Source organism: Gopherus evgoodei, unplaced genomic scaffold (genome assembly GCF_007399415.2).
Source record: "Gopherus evgoodei ecotype Sinaloan lineage unplaced genomic scaffold, rGopEvg1_v1.p scaffold_57_arrow_ctg1, whole genome shotgun sequence".
Taxonomy (NCBI): domain Eukaryota; kingdom Metazoa; phylum Chordata; order Testudines; family Testudinidae; genus Gopherus; species Gopherus evgoodei.
The window spans coordinates 163,934-179,481 of record NW_022060078.1 but is presented as its reverse complement, the minus strand read 5'-3'; the positions used below and the strand labels follow the sequence as shown (position 1 = coordinate 179,481).

Genomic DNA, 15,548 nt, shown 5'->3' with positions numbered 1-15,548 from the left:
CCCTGACAAAGATGGCGGCCCATGGGTGGGAGAGAGTCACGTGGTGCAGTGCCCCCCCACGTTGCCCCTCGCAAAGATGGCGGCCGAAGGGCACTAGGCAGGTTTGCCCTTTACAAACATGGCGGAGAGACGGGGGGCCGCTTCGCCTTCGCATGAGGAAACACTTTTGTCCAAGCAGCAACTTCTCCCCGCCTCCCCTTGAGGGTGATTGGAGCTTCTCGCTCAAGCCCTTAGCTCTGATTGGAGAAAAAGGGGAGGCTCCGCCCACTGAGAGGCCGGGATTGGCTGGTTTCCAAAGTCATGTGCTCGGGCGGAGGGGAGGGGAAGGGGGAAGAGCCGGGATCTCTCGGTCCGGGGCAGGTGCTGGAGGAGCCAGGTGGGGGCAGCACGAGGGGAGGGACCGGGGGGTGTCGGGGGGGGGTGCCTGGGGGCAGGTATTGGGGGGCAGGTGGGGGGGGCGGTGCCAGGGAGGGACCGAGGAGGGTCAGTGGGGGGGTGCCTGGGGGCAGGTATTGGGGGGGCGGTGCCAGGGAGGGACCGAGGAGGGTCGGTAGGGGGGTGCCTGGGGGCAGGTATTGGGGGGGCGGTGCCAGGGAGGGACCGAGGAGGGTCAGTGGGGGCGCCTGGGGGCAGGTGGTGGGGGGGCGGTGCCAGGGAGGGACCGAGGAGGGTCGGTGGGGGGGTGCCTGGGGGCAGGTATTGGGGACGCGGTGCCAGAGAGGGACCGAGGAGGGTCAGTGGGGGTGCCTGGGGGCAGGTATTGGGGGGGCGGTGCCAGGGAGGGACCGAGGAGGGTCGGTAGGGGGGTGCCTGGGGGCAGGTGGTGGGGGGCAGTGCCAGGGAGGGACCGAGGAGGGTCAGTGGGGGCGCCTGGGGGCAGGTATTGGGGGGGCAGTGCCAGGGAGGGACCGAGGATCAGTGGGGGTGCCTCGGGGCAGGTATTGGGGGGGCAGGTGGGGTGCTGCCAGGGGAAGGGCCCAAAGGGGGGCGGGTCCCCAGCCCGAGGCTCCGGTTCTGACCCAGTTCTGCCCCAGGCCATGGCCGAGCTGGCGCTGAGCCAGGAGCTGGACGAGCGGCTGCTCCACCTGCTGGGGGCGCTGGAGACGCTGCAGGGCAAGAGGGACGAATTCAACAGCCGCGTGGAGCAGGTGGGGCAGGAGGGGAATTGGAAGGTCCCCCGTTCCCCCCAGGTTCCCCCTTTGTACCCCCCAGCCCCAACTACTGCCCTCACCCCTTGGGGCCCCCCACTGCCTCGGGTGCCCCACTTCCCTCCCCCTGGGCCCCCTTTCCCACATTGATCACCTTCTCAATGCCCACAGTGCCCCCCAGGCCTCTTGCACCCATTGGCCTGGCCAAGCTGCAGCCCCATCAGCCTGGGGGTGAGGGGGTCTCTGGGGAAGTGCAGCCCCTTGGGGGAGTGTCCCCCCCAGCAGCCCCTGACACACCCCGTGTCCCTCCATGCAGGGCTGGTTCTCGCTCTCTAAGTCCCGCTTCGCCATGGGCTGCAAGTCGGTCTCTGCCCTGCAGTACGGGGCTCACATGGAGCCGCTGGTCCGGGTGTGCGCCAGGTGAGAGCAAGGGGCTATGGGTCGGGCGTGAGGGGCACTGGCAGAGCTGGGGGGGACCTAGAGCTGGGCTAGCAGGGGCTGCAGGTCAGGAGTGAGGGGCACCGGCAGGGCTGGGTGGGAACCCAGGGCTGGGCTAGCAGGGGCTGCGGGTCAGGAATGAGAGGCACCGGCAGGGCTGGGGGGGAACCCAGGGCTGGGCTAGCAGGGGCTGCGGGTCAGGAGTGAGAGGCACCGGCAGGGCTGGGTGGGAACCCAGGGCTGGGCTAGCAGGGGCTGCGGGTCAGGAGTGAGGGGCACCGGCAGGGCTGGGGGGGAACCCTGGGCTGGGCTAGCAGGGGCTGCGGGTCAGGAGTGAGAGGCACCGGCAGGGCTGGGGGGGAACCCAGGGCTGGGCTAGCAGGGGCTGCGGGTCAGGAGTGAGAGGCACCGGCAGGGCTGGGTGGGAACCCAGGGCTGGGCTAGCAGGGGCTGCGGGTCAGGAGTGAGGGGCACCGGCAGGGCTGGGTGGGAACCCAGGGCTGGGCTAGCAGGGGCTGCGGGTCAGGAGTGGGGGGCACCGGCAGGGCTGGGTGGGAACCCAGGGCTGGGCTAGCAGGGGCTATGGGTCGGGCGTGAGGGGCACTGGCAGAGCTGGGGGGGACCTAGAGCTGGGCTAGCAGGGGCTGCAGGTCAGGAGTGAGGGGCACCGGCAGGGCTGGGGGGGACCTAGAGCTGGGCTAGCAGGGGCTGCGGGTCAGGAGTGAGGGGCACCGGCAGGGCTGGGGGGGAACCCAGGGCTGGGCTAGCAGGGGCTGTGGGTCAGGAGTGAGAGGCACCGGCAGGGCTGGGTGGGAACCCAGGGCTGGGCTAGCAGGGGCTGTGGGTCAGGAGTGAGGGGCACCGGCAGGGCTGGGTAGGAACCCAGGGCTGGGCTAGCAGGGGCTGCGGGTCAGGAATGAGGCACCGGCAGGGCTGGGGGGGAACCCAGGGCTGGGCTAGCAGGGGCTGTGGGTCAGGAGTGAGGGGCACTGGCAGAGCTGGGGGCGGGGCCTAGAGCTGGGCTAGCAGGGGCTGTGGGTCGGGAGTGAGGGGCACCGGCAGACTTGGCCACCTGACTAGAGCCTTGTGTAAATCCCAATTTCACGCGTCACACGGAAATGGTGAAACACCCCCAACGATCTGTAATTCACGGAACGAGCCTCCTCAAAATGTGGGGCTGGAAGGGACCCCAGGAGGTCACTGGGTCTGGCCCCCCACACGGAGGCAGGACCTAGTCACCCCGGACCAGCCCTGATGGGTTTGCCCGACCTGGGGTCCCACAGCCCCCTTGGGAGCCGGTTCTGGAGCTGAACGACCCGGCAAGCTAGAAAGTTTCTCCCCAAATCAAACCTCCATCCCCGTGGCTGCAGATTCAGCCCTTTACTTCTCGGCCTGCCCTCAGTGGACAGGCAAAACAGCTAGTCCCCGGCCTCTTTCTATGGCCCGGACCGGCTCTGAGGGGCCATGAACCGGGATTGACCCGTCCTGGCCCTGGTGGGGGGGCTCTGGCCGCACCAGGCTGTGAATGATGTGCAGGGGGCGCTCCCCAGCCGAAGAGAGGGGGTCAATGCTGTGCTTATCCCTTCCAGCCAGGGGGAGGGCGGGCAGGTCGCCTTCCAGGTGATCCCAGAATGGAACCCGTCCACAGAGGCTGCTGAGGGGTCACCGGCCGTGGAGGAAATTGGGCCTCAAGACCAAGGTGAACTAATGGACAAAACTTGAGCGAGTGCCTGGGGCTGGGCTAGCAGGGGGCTGCGGGTCAGGAGTGAGGGGCACTGGCACAGCTGGGCTAGCAGGGGGCTGTGGGTCAGGAGTGGGGGGCACAGTAGAGCTGGGGTGGGGGAAGGGCTGGGCTAGCAAGGGGCTGCGGGTCAGGAGTGAGGGGCACTGGCAGGGCTGGGCTAGCAGGGGGCTGTGGGTCAGGAGTGGGGGGCGCAGTAGAGCGGGGGTGGGGAAAGAGCTGGGCTAGCAGGGGGCTGTGGGTTGGGACAGCGGGGGGGGGGGGTTGAGAGACACCTTTTGTTGACTCTCTCTCCAGTCTTGCGGCAGCGAAAGGGCCCAGGGAAAACAGCAGCTCCTGGGCCCCCCCTGGGGCCAGCCCCCAAATCTGATTCCCAGAGGGGGGCCTTGTCCCAGGACCCACTGACCTGGTTTGGGATCCTGGTGTCCCAGAGCCTCCGGCAGGCTCAGAGCAGCTTCAAAGAGGGTAAGTCCAGGGCACCCCCTAGAGGGGACAGGCCCCACATTCCCTCCCCCCCCCCCAGCCAGCCAGCTCCCACCCTGGGGCTGATGGGAGCCAGCGCCCCCTAGAGGGGACTGGCCCTGTGTCCTATTTCTTCCTGCCACCCCCTCTCCTGACCCCCATCTCTCCACAGGGATTCTCCTGGCCGGGGAGATCGCCAGCCTACAGAGCGACATCGAGGTCACGCAGGCGCAGTATCGGGCGCTGCTGGAGAGGAAGCGCCAGCTGCTGGCCAGAGAGGGGTAGCGCAGCTTCCCCCCCCCCCCAGCTTTTGCACCCCACACACAGCTGGGTGTATTGTAACCTGACACTCGTGTCAATAAACTGGGGTCCCCGCTGGCAGGGCTGAGACCTGCTCTCTGTCCCCCGCCCCCCTGCGCTGCCGGGTCTGTGGAAGCCCTTGCTGCGTGGAGTGATCTTCCCATGGGGTGAGCTGGGGGGCTCAGGGTGGTGCTCGGAGACATCCGGGCCTTGGAAACGTTAAAGAGAAAATCTGCCTCTCCCCTGGGCATGAACCAGCTTCCTTCCCCCCCAGCCCTCCTGGGGCCTAGTGGGGACAGGGCCACCCTGAGCTGGCCTGAAGAAAGGACAACAGGCCCTGGGAGGGGAGAGGGGTCAATGGTTAAAGCAGGGGGTAAGCCGGATGCCAGGACTCCTGGGTTCTCTTCCCCAGCTCTGAGATGGCTGTGGGGTCTGGTGGTTGATGGGGAAGGCAGGGCCAGGACTCCTGGGTTCTGGCTGGTTTGTGATTTCCGCTCAGTTGCTGTTCTGGGCAGACTTGCCCTGTCTCTCCAGTGGGCTTGCTCTGGAGTGACTCTGGATTAGCCGAGCTCCAGGCCCTGAGCAAGGCAGCAGGTCTGCCTGGGAGCACAGCCCTTGGGGCTGTAGCTCCACAGGGTGAGAAGGGTGATGGTGCAGCACCCTCCTGCCCCGGCGGTGGTGCTGTGGCACCCCAGCCCTGTGCCAGGCCAGCCAGGCAGGAGGAGCAGCAGGCCTGTCCCACAGGGTCTAGGGGCAGGATTCCTGGGTTCGACTCCCAGTGCAGGAGGCACCTGCCTCTTTTCTTGGTGAGGCAGCAGCAGCACCAGCCTGGGGGCGGGGAGGCAGCTGCCTAGGTGCCCCTGGTGCCTCTAAGCAGGGGCTGGGGAGGCTTCATTCTTGACCCTCTGCCTGCAGCCCTAGAGCCCCTGTTCCCCCCTTCCACTGGAATCTCAGCCCAGTTCCTGGAGCAGAGGGGGCATGGGCAGTTGACCTCTGGGAGTCCTCTGCTGCCTCCAGTACAATGCCCCTTCCCTCATATGCCCTGAGTTTTGGGGTCAGGCTGGCTCTGGGAGGATGGTGAATGGCACAACCCCCCCCCCTTTTGCTCCTTGGGGTGGGGCCTGGCACCCCCCTGCCCCAGGGCCATCCCTGCTTTCTGCAGTAGAGCCAGCCGCCCTGTGGTGTTTGCTCCCTGGGACAGTGCTCAGGGCTCGCAAGGAGTCACCCCCCAGCCCTGCTGCCTGGGGGAGTCTCTGGAGACCCCAGCCCTGTCCTTGGGGGCCAAAGCCCCCCTCAGGCAGCCCCCTCAGCATTTTCAGAGCAGAAGCTGGGAGTCAGCCCTGGGGTGGAGGAAAGGAATCCCCCCCCCCGCCAGAGCTGGGTGTGACATGCAGTACCAACCCAGCACAGAGCCCCCCTCCGCTCCCCAGTTAATTGCTCATCAGTACAGGCCATCCCAGCCTGTCAGGGGCAGGCAGGTACTGCTCCTGTGAGCCCTGCCCCTGCTGGGTGGAGCTGTGGCCCCAGCTCCGCCCCAGAGCTGGGGGCATTTCAGCACCAGCCAAGCCACAGCTGGGCTGCTGTGCCCCTGCTGCCCTGGCCTAGAAGTAGCTGCATTACCCAGCACACACCCTGCAGAACCCCACACAACAGGAATCTGCCCTACCCCTCCCTCTGCAGGACAGGATTGTGCTATTCCCTTCCCTACCCCCAGGCAGCAGCCTGCCCACTTGGGCCAGGGAACAGTGGGATGGGGGGCAGCCCAGCCCCAGGGAACTGGCAGGGGGCAGGTTGTTGAGGTGATGTGACAGTTGCCCCCCACCCCCTCCAGCTGGCGGCACGAGGTGGAGCTGATTCAGGCTGGCATGACCCCAGCACAGCACAAGGGGACACAGCTGCTTAAGGGAGGGGATCAGGCTGAGATTGGGGAGCCCCAGGCTGGGATAGCAGAGCTGGGACGGGGGGAACCCCACTAGCCACAAACAGGCAGAGCCCCCCCGCTACTAAACATTGCTACAAATTTATTACAGAGCTGTTTGTCTTTCAAGTACAGTTGAAAAGTAACAACCACCGTCCCTGGCGAGTACAGAGTGGCTGGGCGCCCACAGCGCCCCACCCGTGGCACTTGCTAGTGTGGAGGGCCTGGGACCCACAGGGGGTGGGGGGAACCAGGTGCCCTCCACAGGCAAAGCGGCCCGCAGCACCTCTGCATAAAAATATAGAGTTCTCTGGGGGGTGGGGGGGCGCCCGCTTGGCAAGAGATAAATAGGAGGAGGAGGAGGAGGAGGAGGAAGAAATCTGTACAGCAGGGGGCAGCACCCACTCCCCCGCCCTGGGGGAAGAGCTCAGCAAGGGGCACCATGCTGTGATCCAGCCCTCCCAGGGCCAGTAGAGGGCTGAGCCTCTCAGCAGGGGGCTGTGGGTCACAAGGGGCAGGCAGCCCTGTGATGTCAGGCTCCCATTAGGGGACTGGAAGGGCTAGGGCAGAGCTGCCAGGAGGCAGTGGAGCTGCTATGGGGCAGCCCCCCAAGGCAGCCCTGCCCCCCTAAACTGTTCAGGGAGAGAGGCTGGGGGCCCTCCATGGCTGGGAATTGAGGGGGGGCTGTGCCACAAATCACCCCACACAGCTGTGGCAGCCAGAGGAGAGGGTGGCTCTACCCACAGAGCCATGGGGCTGTGATAAGGGGCCCTGAGCTCCTTCCCCCACCCCCACCCCCTAGCAGGGGGGTCAGAGGGAGGGCCTGGTGGGAGCAGGAGGGGTTACAGCAGCTGGCAGTGGGGCTTCTTCTGCCCACGCTTGGCCTGCAGGGCAGCCCGCGTGGCCATCTCAAACACCTCACGCACCCCGTCCTTCGTCTTGGCCGAGCACTCCAGGTATCCAAAGGCGCTGATCCGGCCGGCCATGTCTCTGCCTTCCTCCGGCTTCACCGGCTCCTGCAGGGACAGGAACAGCCATCAGCCCCGAGGGGCTCCCTGATCCCAGAGGCAGTGGGGTCTGGGAGCCAGGACTCCTGCCAGGGGGTGAGGGAGGGGGGTCTGGTAGCCCAGTACAGCCAGCCCAGCCCTGCACTGCCCTGAGGGCTGAACAGTTAATCAGGGAGGAGTCAATCTCAGGAGGCAGCCCCAGGGTCCCCAGGACAGGAGGGCAGGTGCTCTCCTTCGGGGCAGGGGCAGCCCCAGGGTCCCTAGGACACACAGCTTGGGTGGGGGGCGCAGCAGATGGGCACTCTCCTTCAGGGCAGCCTCAGGGTCCCCAGGACAGACAGCGGGGGGGGGGTGCGGGCACAGCCCCAGGTCCTCAAGACAGACAGCGGGGTGGGGAGGGGGTGCACAGCTCACCTGCTTCATCTTGGCCAGCTCCCGGCGCGTGTGCTCATCATTGCGCAGATCCTTCTTGTTGCCCACCAGGATGATGGGCACATTGGGACAGAAATGCTTCACCTCCGGGGTCCATTTCTCTGGGATGTTTTCTGCACAGGGGGCAGGATCAGCATCAGGCACCCAGATCAGGCCCTGCCCAGCTCCCCCAGCCTGCACTGGCAGGTGGACCCCTGGGCTCTACCCAGCACTGGGAAGGGAGTGGGGGCTGGTGGGTTAGAGCAGGGGGGCTGAGGAGCAGGACTCCTGGGTTCTCTCCTATGCACTGGGAAGGCAGTGGGGGCTAGTGGTTAGAGCAGAATCCAATCCCATGAGCCCCTTAGCCAGATGTGCCAGCTCAGGAGCTGTAAAACTCTGAAGCTGCTGGCTGACAGCCACTAGAGGGGGCTGAGCCAGAGTTCACCCGGGCACCCTCTGCCCAGTACTGAGATCCAGGCTCTGGCTGCAGCCACACAGCGACGGGGGACCCAGCTAGATCTCCCAGCACTCACCCAAGCTGTCAGGGCTGTCGATGGAGAAGCACATGAGAATGACATCCGTGTCAGGGTAGGACAGGGGTCTCAGGCGATCATAGTCCTCCTGGCCAGCTGTGTCCCACAGTGCAAGCTCCACCTGTGTGAGACAAGGGTGGCAATGGACTCCGGGGGCTGCTGCTGGGGCAGATGACCACAGCCACCCTAGGTTCCAGTTCCCACTGGAAAATCACTGGCTTGGGGTGGCCAGACCCTGTCATGGTTCCTGAGCCAACTGCTCTTCTTATCACTCTCGGGCACCCTGTTGTGTCTTGGTCCTCCAGCCATCACCACACAGGGCCTGGGCTGCAGATGCCAGCAACCCACCACCATCAGTTCGGCACCTGCCAGCCTGTTCTCTCTGGGCTGTGACAACACTACCTGGCCCCACCCCACCCCCATCGCCACCCCAGCAAAGTACTGTTTGTTCAGAACCAACGTGAGCCAGAGAGACCAGATCTTGCCACAGCTCAGATGCAGGGCTGTCCTGGCATCTCCCACCTGGGGACCCTGCCAGGGGCACAGTACTTGCCCTGGGCCTCCCCCTAGGTCAGACACTCCACACACCCCCAAGGGCACTGTAGCCCTAGTTCTTTGGGAGCTAGTCACTAGCCAGCCCATTGAGGTACACATGGACTTCAATGGCCGCTTCTCTAGTCTAACTACTCTGTGCCCACAGCACCTGCGTGCTATAATCACCGCATCTGTCCCAGCCCTGAGCAGGGCTGCTGGGTAGCGGACCAGGCTCCAGGAACAGCTAGGGGTGTGGCGAGGATATGGTATCTTCTTACTTGCAATGAGGCTCCCAGAGACTAAGGCCCCCCGTGTACCAGCTCAGCATTGTCTGTTTGTTCAGATCCTTATTGTCCCATCCAGCCCCACCCAGAGGGAAGAGACTCCCCCTTCCCAGCCCCCTGGCCCACCGATATCAATGAGCAGCACAGGGAAGGGCAGTGGATATTCAGAGTTAACCGCAGCGCTTACAGGCAGCACATCAAAGCTAGACAGTTCTCCCTCAGCACAGTCACTTCCTGTTAACTCCAGAGGGTGCAGTTTCCCCCAGCCAGAGGCCAGGAGAGCAGCGTGCCATCTGCCCCTCATCCAAAGCCAGTCTGACCCCCCCACCCTCCTCAGTACGGACCCCAAGCTCTCCTCCCTGTGGAGAGGGGCCAAGGTAAACGGTCCCAGCCCAGCCAGTGTGGCGCCACAGTACCTGTTTGCTGTCCACTTCGATGTCAGCCACATAGTTCTCGAAGACCGTGGGGACGTAAACCTCCGGGAACTGATCCTTGCTGAAGACGATGAGGAGGCAGGTCTTGCCACAGGCACCATCTCCCACGATGACCAGTTTCTTCCGTATGGCAGCCATCTCTGGCACAGGGGAGAGCGGGATGCCCATCACTGGGGTGATGAGGCAGGCAAGCCAGACCCCAGCCTGCTGAAGGCAGAGTCCATGGAGGGGAATCTGCTAGGCGGGCACAGGGCCCGGCTGTCCCCAGGGAAAACCGGCACTGACAGCTGGCACCAGGAAGTCAGTGCCATGTGGGGCGTTCTATGGGGCATGTGAGCTAGCCCAAGGGGAGTGATCAGGGGAAGGGAACTGAGCTATGCTTGTCAATTTCCCTGTGCAGATAAGCCCAGAGCCCCCCCAACTCATACCCTAGACTTTCCAGTTTCAATCAGGCCTCTGCCATTCCCCTCCACTGGCAATCCCAGAGCATGAGCCAGACTCGACTCCAGGCTCTGCAGGGATGACTGGAAACTCAGGTCCAGTTCCCCAGCTCACAGAGCGAAGCTGGCTTGTATGGCCAGCCTGAGGCTGGGAATCCAGAGCTCTGGGTTCAATCCCTGCCTCTCCCATGCGCCATGTGACCCTGAGCCAGCCACCAGAACCCAAAGGAAGCTGGCACTAGCCCCATTTTAGGCAGTTGAGGATCCTTGCCCTGGTGCCTCAGTTTCTCCAATTCCTCCTCTACCCTTTGATTAAGCTGTCAGCTCCCTGGGGTAGGGCCTGTGGCAGAACAAGCCCCCCTCCCACCCTGACCTGCTGGGCCTGTGCAGTGCAGCCACGAGACAGCAAAGGGGAGGTCGGGGATAGAACTCCAGAGACCCAGGCTCTATTCCTGCCTGCCACAGGGTGACCACACGCAAGTCACGCCGGCTCTGTGCCTCAGTTTCCCATCTATAGACATACGAGACTCCCTGACAAAGCCCATTAGGATCTGCTGCTGAACAGCACTAGCTGCTGCTGAGACTATTTAATGACATTGTTCTGCCAGCAAGTTGGCAATTTCTGTCCCACTCACCCCAGAGCAGGTGGGGTTAAACCGAAGCTGTCAGACTGCAGCCACAGATGGGACTAGCACTACAGCAAAGCTGTATTCCACTCTCGGCTCGCAGAGGCCTGGCAGTAGGGATTGAGGGCCAAGCCTGCTCTGCTGGGCCCAAGGTCCTAGCTGCTTTGCTCAGCTGGGTGGCTGGCTTCCTAAGGCCAGGCCGTCCACATGTGTGTTTTTAAGAGGGGAAGGGCCCAGCAGCTGGGTGATTCACCACTTTGGCCACTGGGCTGCAACAGGAAGTTTCAGAGGCAGGCAAGTTACACCCACATGTGGCACGTGAAGTGGCATTCCCAGGATCATCCGCCCGCACTTGGAAAAAGTTAGACAAGCTGTTTCCAGCAGCCATGGAATTAACCAACTTGCTGCCCCACTGACACTAACTGCTCCGACGGGGGGGAGGGGGGCGCTTTCAGCACTTGAGATCAGGATGCAGGAACATGAGAACAGTCACACTAGGTCAGACCAACGGTCCAGCAAGCCCAGCATCCTGTCTGACAGTGCCCCGGGCCAGAGCTTCAGGGGGAATGAGCAGAACAGGGAAGTTATCGAGTGATCCAGCCCCAGCGCCTGGCAGTCAGAGGATTAGGGACACCCGGAGCATGGGGCGGTGTCCCTGACTCCTACCCTCCAGGAACGTCTTGTTCTTTTTTGAACCCAGTGGTCACAACATCCCCTGGCAGCAAGTCCCCCAGGGTGAAGTGCTTCCTTCTCTCTGCTTCAAACCTGTTGCCTACATTCAACGTAAACCCTCTGCCACAGGGGAAGGTCTGAACAGGACCACCACCACCACGGGCTGCCAGGGGACCTTTGCTACATGCATTAAGCGCTAGCAGGGAGCAAATCCTGTCTAGTTCGGGATTTACCAGCTGCTGGGATACAGGTTTCTAGGCCTCAGCAGAGAGGAGACCAGGCAATTTTACATGGCAGAAGGAGCTGGAAGCATCAAAACCAACAAGGTTTAAATCCTCACCATAGCGAGAACACTCACCGCATTGTACAGGGAGGGAAACTGAGGCACAGAAGGCACAAAGGCATTAGCAGCAGAGCTGGGATCAGAACCCAAGTCCTAGGCTCCTACCCCAACTCCTATCTACTCCTAGTCTGGGATCGCCTGGCAGTACACCAGAGTCCAGGGCACAAATGCTAGATCACCACATCACAGGTCATCTGAAGAGGCCAATTCACCCCCAAACCCAGCTAGAGCAGCTGGTCACTAGACTCGACAGCCGCAAGGTTTGCTCCTCCCAGGAGACCCGTGAAGTGGGGAGAGGGGGTGGCAGTTTGAGCAGCCCAGAGAACAGAGCTGAGCACAGGCTGGCTCCACACAGCAGCATTTCAGCTATGGATTGGTACCAGAGAAGGCTGAGAGCACAGAGGCTTCTAAAGGCCGACGGTTCTGAGGTTTGGTAACTCATAGGTCAGAGGGGGCAATAGTGCAGCTGTGGGGTTCGGTGCCCAGCCTGGAGGGGCAATCAGCAAAGGGCAACAAGAACAGGTGTATAACCAGAAGGGGGCTCTCCCAGATCACCAGGGAGCATTTCCCACCTCTCTCCTTGGCACAGCAGCAGCCTTTCTGTGCACACCAGGAAGAGAAGGGCCAAGAGGCTGAGGCTGCAGGGGCCAAAAGAGAGAGCCTAGGTGTGAACTGACAGCCAGAGGGGGTCAGGCCATCCCCTCAAATTCACCGAGGATGGGCCTGCCCACCCCACAGAAGCCGTCCCTAAGGCCAGCTACCTAGAGGGGCCTGCTCATGCAGCTGCAGGCAGGTGTCCAGGTACATTGTGTCTGTGGCTGCCCTGGGTTATGGCAAGGACCCACCCTAGCACCAGAGAGAACTATCACGTGACTGGATCTTCCACACAACCTAGAGGCCCCACCTGCCCCCACCCCAAAGGCCCCAGGAGACAGTCTGTGCCCCAGGCCCCTGGCCAGGAGGGACAGGAAACCTTCTTCCCCATTCCCTGGGCTGGAGAACCAGGGGAGAAAGTCCTGCTCCCCTGCCCCTCCAATCAGCCTCCCCCCCCACCTTACCAGCACAGGGCCAAACATCCTCCCCCCCCCCCCCCGCACCACCTCTGCCCCAGGAAAGGCCTGGCCCCTCCATAGCAGGGGCTGACACCTCCCCTCTACCAACAGCTCCCCCACATACACCCGCCCCCGGCCAGCCCCCATATACACCACCCCATGTACCCTCCGGGCCACACCCCCATATACACCCCCCTCTGCCAACAGCTCCCCCACAGACCCCCCCCACATACACACACCCCCGCCACCCCCCTATACACCGCCCCTCAGGCCAGTCCCCATATACTCCCCCAGCCCTCCCCGGGCCAGCCCTCGCCCCCACATAGACCACCCCCCATATACACCCCCTCATGTACCCTCCGGGCCGCCCCCCCATATACACCCCCCCGCCAACACCTCCCCCACAGACTCCCCCACACATACACACACCCCCGCCACCCCCCTAGACACCGCCCCTCGGGCCAGTCCCCATATACTCCCCCATAGACCCCCCCGGGCCAGCCCTCGCCCCGCCCCTCCCCCACGCAGAGCTCACCCCCGCCACAGCATCTGCCACATGGTCCCGCCCCCCCGGCCCGGAAGGGAGGTGGCTCGCGCTCGCTCTCCCAACCCCCTCGGCCGCGCATGCGCAGGGAAGCTTCCAGACCGCACCCAGAATTCTGTCCCCCTCACACACACCCACCCAGCGCCGCGCGCTGACCCCTCCCAGGCCACGCCTCCTCCCGCGGCTCCCAACCAATCAGGTGCCGCTTCCTCCCGCAAGCCGAGCGGCCCCGGGGCGCGTGACCCTCCCCCCCACACGCACCCACCCACCCACCCATCCCCAGCCACCCGCAAACGGCGCATGCGTAGAACGACCACTACCACCCCCCCTCAACCGTCGCGCCGCTTCCCAGCGGCGAGCTGGCTACTGCAGCGCGGCTGCCGCCCGCCCTGATCCACACCGGGCCCCACTCACCGCCGGGCTCTCTCGGCCACCTCCGCTGCCGGCTAAGCCGCCGCCCGGACGCTCCAACCACCTCCTCACGCTAGCCCCGCCTACCCTGCGTGACGGACAGCCAGCGCCGACCAATAGCAGACGCTTTAAGTACCCGCCACCGCCAATCCCTGGCGGTGGGCAGGGCTGCCCCGCCTCGAAACCCCGCCCATTCCGTGATGGACAACCGAGCCCAACCAATGGAAACGAAGAGCTCCCAAGTTCCAGCCAATCCCCGCGGAGGGCGGGGCTGGAAGTGGCCTGCGGCCCCGGCGGTTTTGATTGACAACCGCGGCCTCCCAATCACACCACACGACGGAAGCGAGCGAATTATGCCCCGGCACATTCTGAGAAACGGCGTAGAGGACCAATAAGAGTGTTCCATTTTAGCGTTAACCCAATCGACATTAGAGGGCGGAGCAATAAGCTCACAAGCCCCGCCACAGAGGTTGATTGACTGGCGAAGAGGCCAATGAGGCAGGATTAATCCAGCAAACCATCCAACCGCTGTCGGAGGGCAGTGTTGAAGGTCCCGCCAAGGCATTAGTCTTCCCGCGAACCAGCCAGGAGGCGGGCGGGGGACATTTTGCTCGCCAATCCCGCTGCAGCGCGGGGCTCCCGCCGCTCGAAGTGGCGCCAATCACTTTGACTGACAGCAAAAAGCAACCAATGGGGACAGCAGCCGGCTCCACACCTGACCCCACCCACAGGCCCGCCCTCTCCGAGCCCCGCCCAGACCCGCGACTGACACGGGGAGCGGGCCAATGGCCGCGCTTCCCGCCTGTTCGGGACACGGTTGCTTCGATGTCGACGGGCTCCATGGAAACGAGCCCCGCTCGAATCCCCCCCAGCACCCCCGTCCTGGAGCCCCCCCCGCGGGAACCCCGCCCCCTGCACCGCCCTTCAGGAGCCCCTCCCCCCAGGAACTCCTGCACCCCCCTCCCCAGAAACCCCACCCCACTGGATAATCCCCCCACTTGGGTAACCCCTCCCCCCGCACCCCCCCTTCAGGAGCCCCTCCCCCCAGGAACTCCTGCACCCCCCTCCACATGCTAGGAACTCTGCACCCTCCACCCCCCTCAACCAGAAACCCCACCCCCATTGGGTAACCCCTGGCACCCCCTCCCCCAGCACCTCCCCCTGCTGGGAACTCTGCCCCCTGCACCCCGCTCCCCCAGAAACCCCACCCCCACCCTGGATAATCCCCCCACTTAGTAACCCCTCCCCCCGCACCCCCCCTTCAGGAGCCCCTCCCCCCAGGAACTCCTGCACCCCCACTGGATAATCCCCCCATTGGGTAACCCCTGGCAACCCCTCCCCCAGCACCCCCCTTCAGGAGCCCCTCCCCCCAGGAACTCCTGCACCCCCCTCCCCCAGAAACCCCACCCCCACTGGATAATCCCCCCACTTGGGTAACCCCTGGCAACCCCTCCCCCTGCACCCCCCCTTCAGGAGCCCCTCCCCCCAGGAACTCCTGCACCCCCCTCCCCCTGCTGTGAACTCTGCCCCCTGCACCCCCCTCCCCCAGAAACCCCACCCCCACTGGATAATCCCCCCACTTGGGCAACCCCTCCCCCCGCACCCCTCCTTCAGGAGCCCCTCCCCCCAGGAACTCCTGCACCCCCCTCCACATGCTAGGAACTCTGCACCCTCCACCCCCCTCAACCAGAAACCCCACCCCCATTGGGTAACCCCTGGCAACCCCTCCCCCTGCACCCCTCCTTCTGGAGCCCCTCCCACTGCTGGGAACTCTGCCCCCTGCACCCCCCTCCCCAGAAACCCCACACCCACTGGATAATCCCCCCACTTGGGTAACCCCTGGCAACCCCTCCCCCAGCACCCCCCCTTCTGGAGCCCCTCCCACCCAGGAACTCCTGCATCCACCTTGTGTAATGCCCCCACCCCCAACAACCCTCCACCCCCAGCAACCCTTCAACCTACCCTGGGAGCGCTACCCCCTGGGAACTCAGCCCCCTGCACTCCTGCCCACCCAGCAACCCTGGGCCCCGGTGCCCCCTCCTCCTGCAACCCCTTGCCCCAGGAATTGGCCCTGCTCCCTGCACCCCCACACACCCAGCAACCCCTCCACCAGGAGCCCTGTACCCCCCTCGCCCAGGAACATGCTGGGGCCGGGCTAGTGGAGGGTGAGGGCTCCCTGGCCCATGCGGGGAAGTCAGAGTGAAGGGCCCCCACCAGCCTCCAGGGGAATGATACAGCCACACAGGGTGG

General features: G+C 64.3%; 2 protein-coding genes across 2 annotated transcripts; one reads left to right on the top strand and one right to left on the bottom strand.

Annotated features, from left to right (window-relative positions):
• Window positions 1-260: 260 nt before the first annotated feature.
• Window positions 261-4,167, top strand: CCDC115 (coiled-coil domain containing 115). Its single transcript, XM_030547265.1, has 6 exons — window positions 261-376; window positions 1,035-1,148; window positions 1,465-1,568; window positions 3,176-3,285; window positions 3,625-3,792; window positions 3,962-4,167. Exons 2-6 carry the CDS (start codon window positions 1,038-1,040, stop codon window positions 4,072-4,074), a joined length of 606 nt encoding a protein of 201 aa, XP_030403125.1. The 5' UTR covers window positions 261-376; window positions 1,035-1,037; the 3' UTR covers window positions 4,075-4,167.
• Window positions 4,168-6,090: 1,923 nt separating this feature from the next.
• LOC115643349 (transforming protein RhoA-like) lies at window positions 6,091-13,412 on the bottom strand. Its single transcript, XM_030547267.1, has 5 exons — window positions 13,302-13,412; window positions 9,193-9,350; window positions 7,959-8,079; window positions 7,429-7,559; window positions 6,091-7,023 (listed from the first exon to the last, which is right to left on the bottom strand). The coding sequence occupies exons 2-5, from the start codon at window positions 9,346-9,348 to the stop codon at window positions 6,850-6,852; spliced, it is 582 nt and encodes a 193-aa protein (XP_030403127.1). The 5' UTR covers window positions 9,349-9,350; window positions 13,302-13,412; the 3' UTR covers window positions 6,091-6,849.
• Window positions 13,413-15,548: the final 2,136 nt, after the last annotated feature.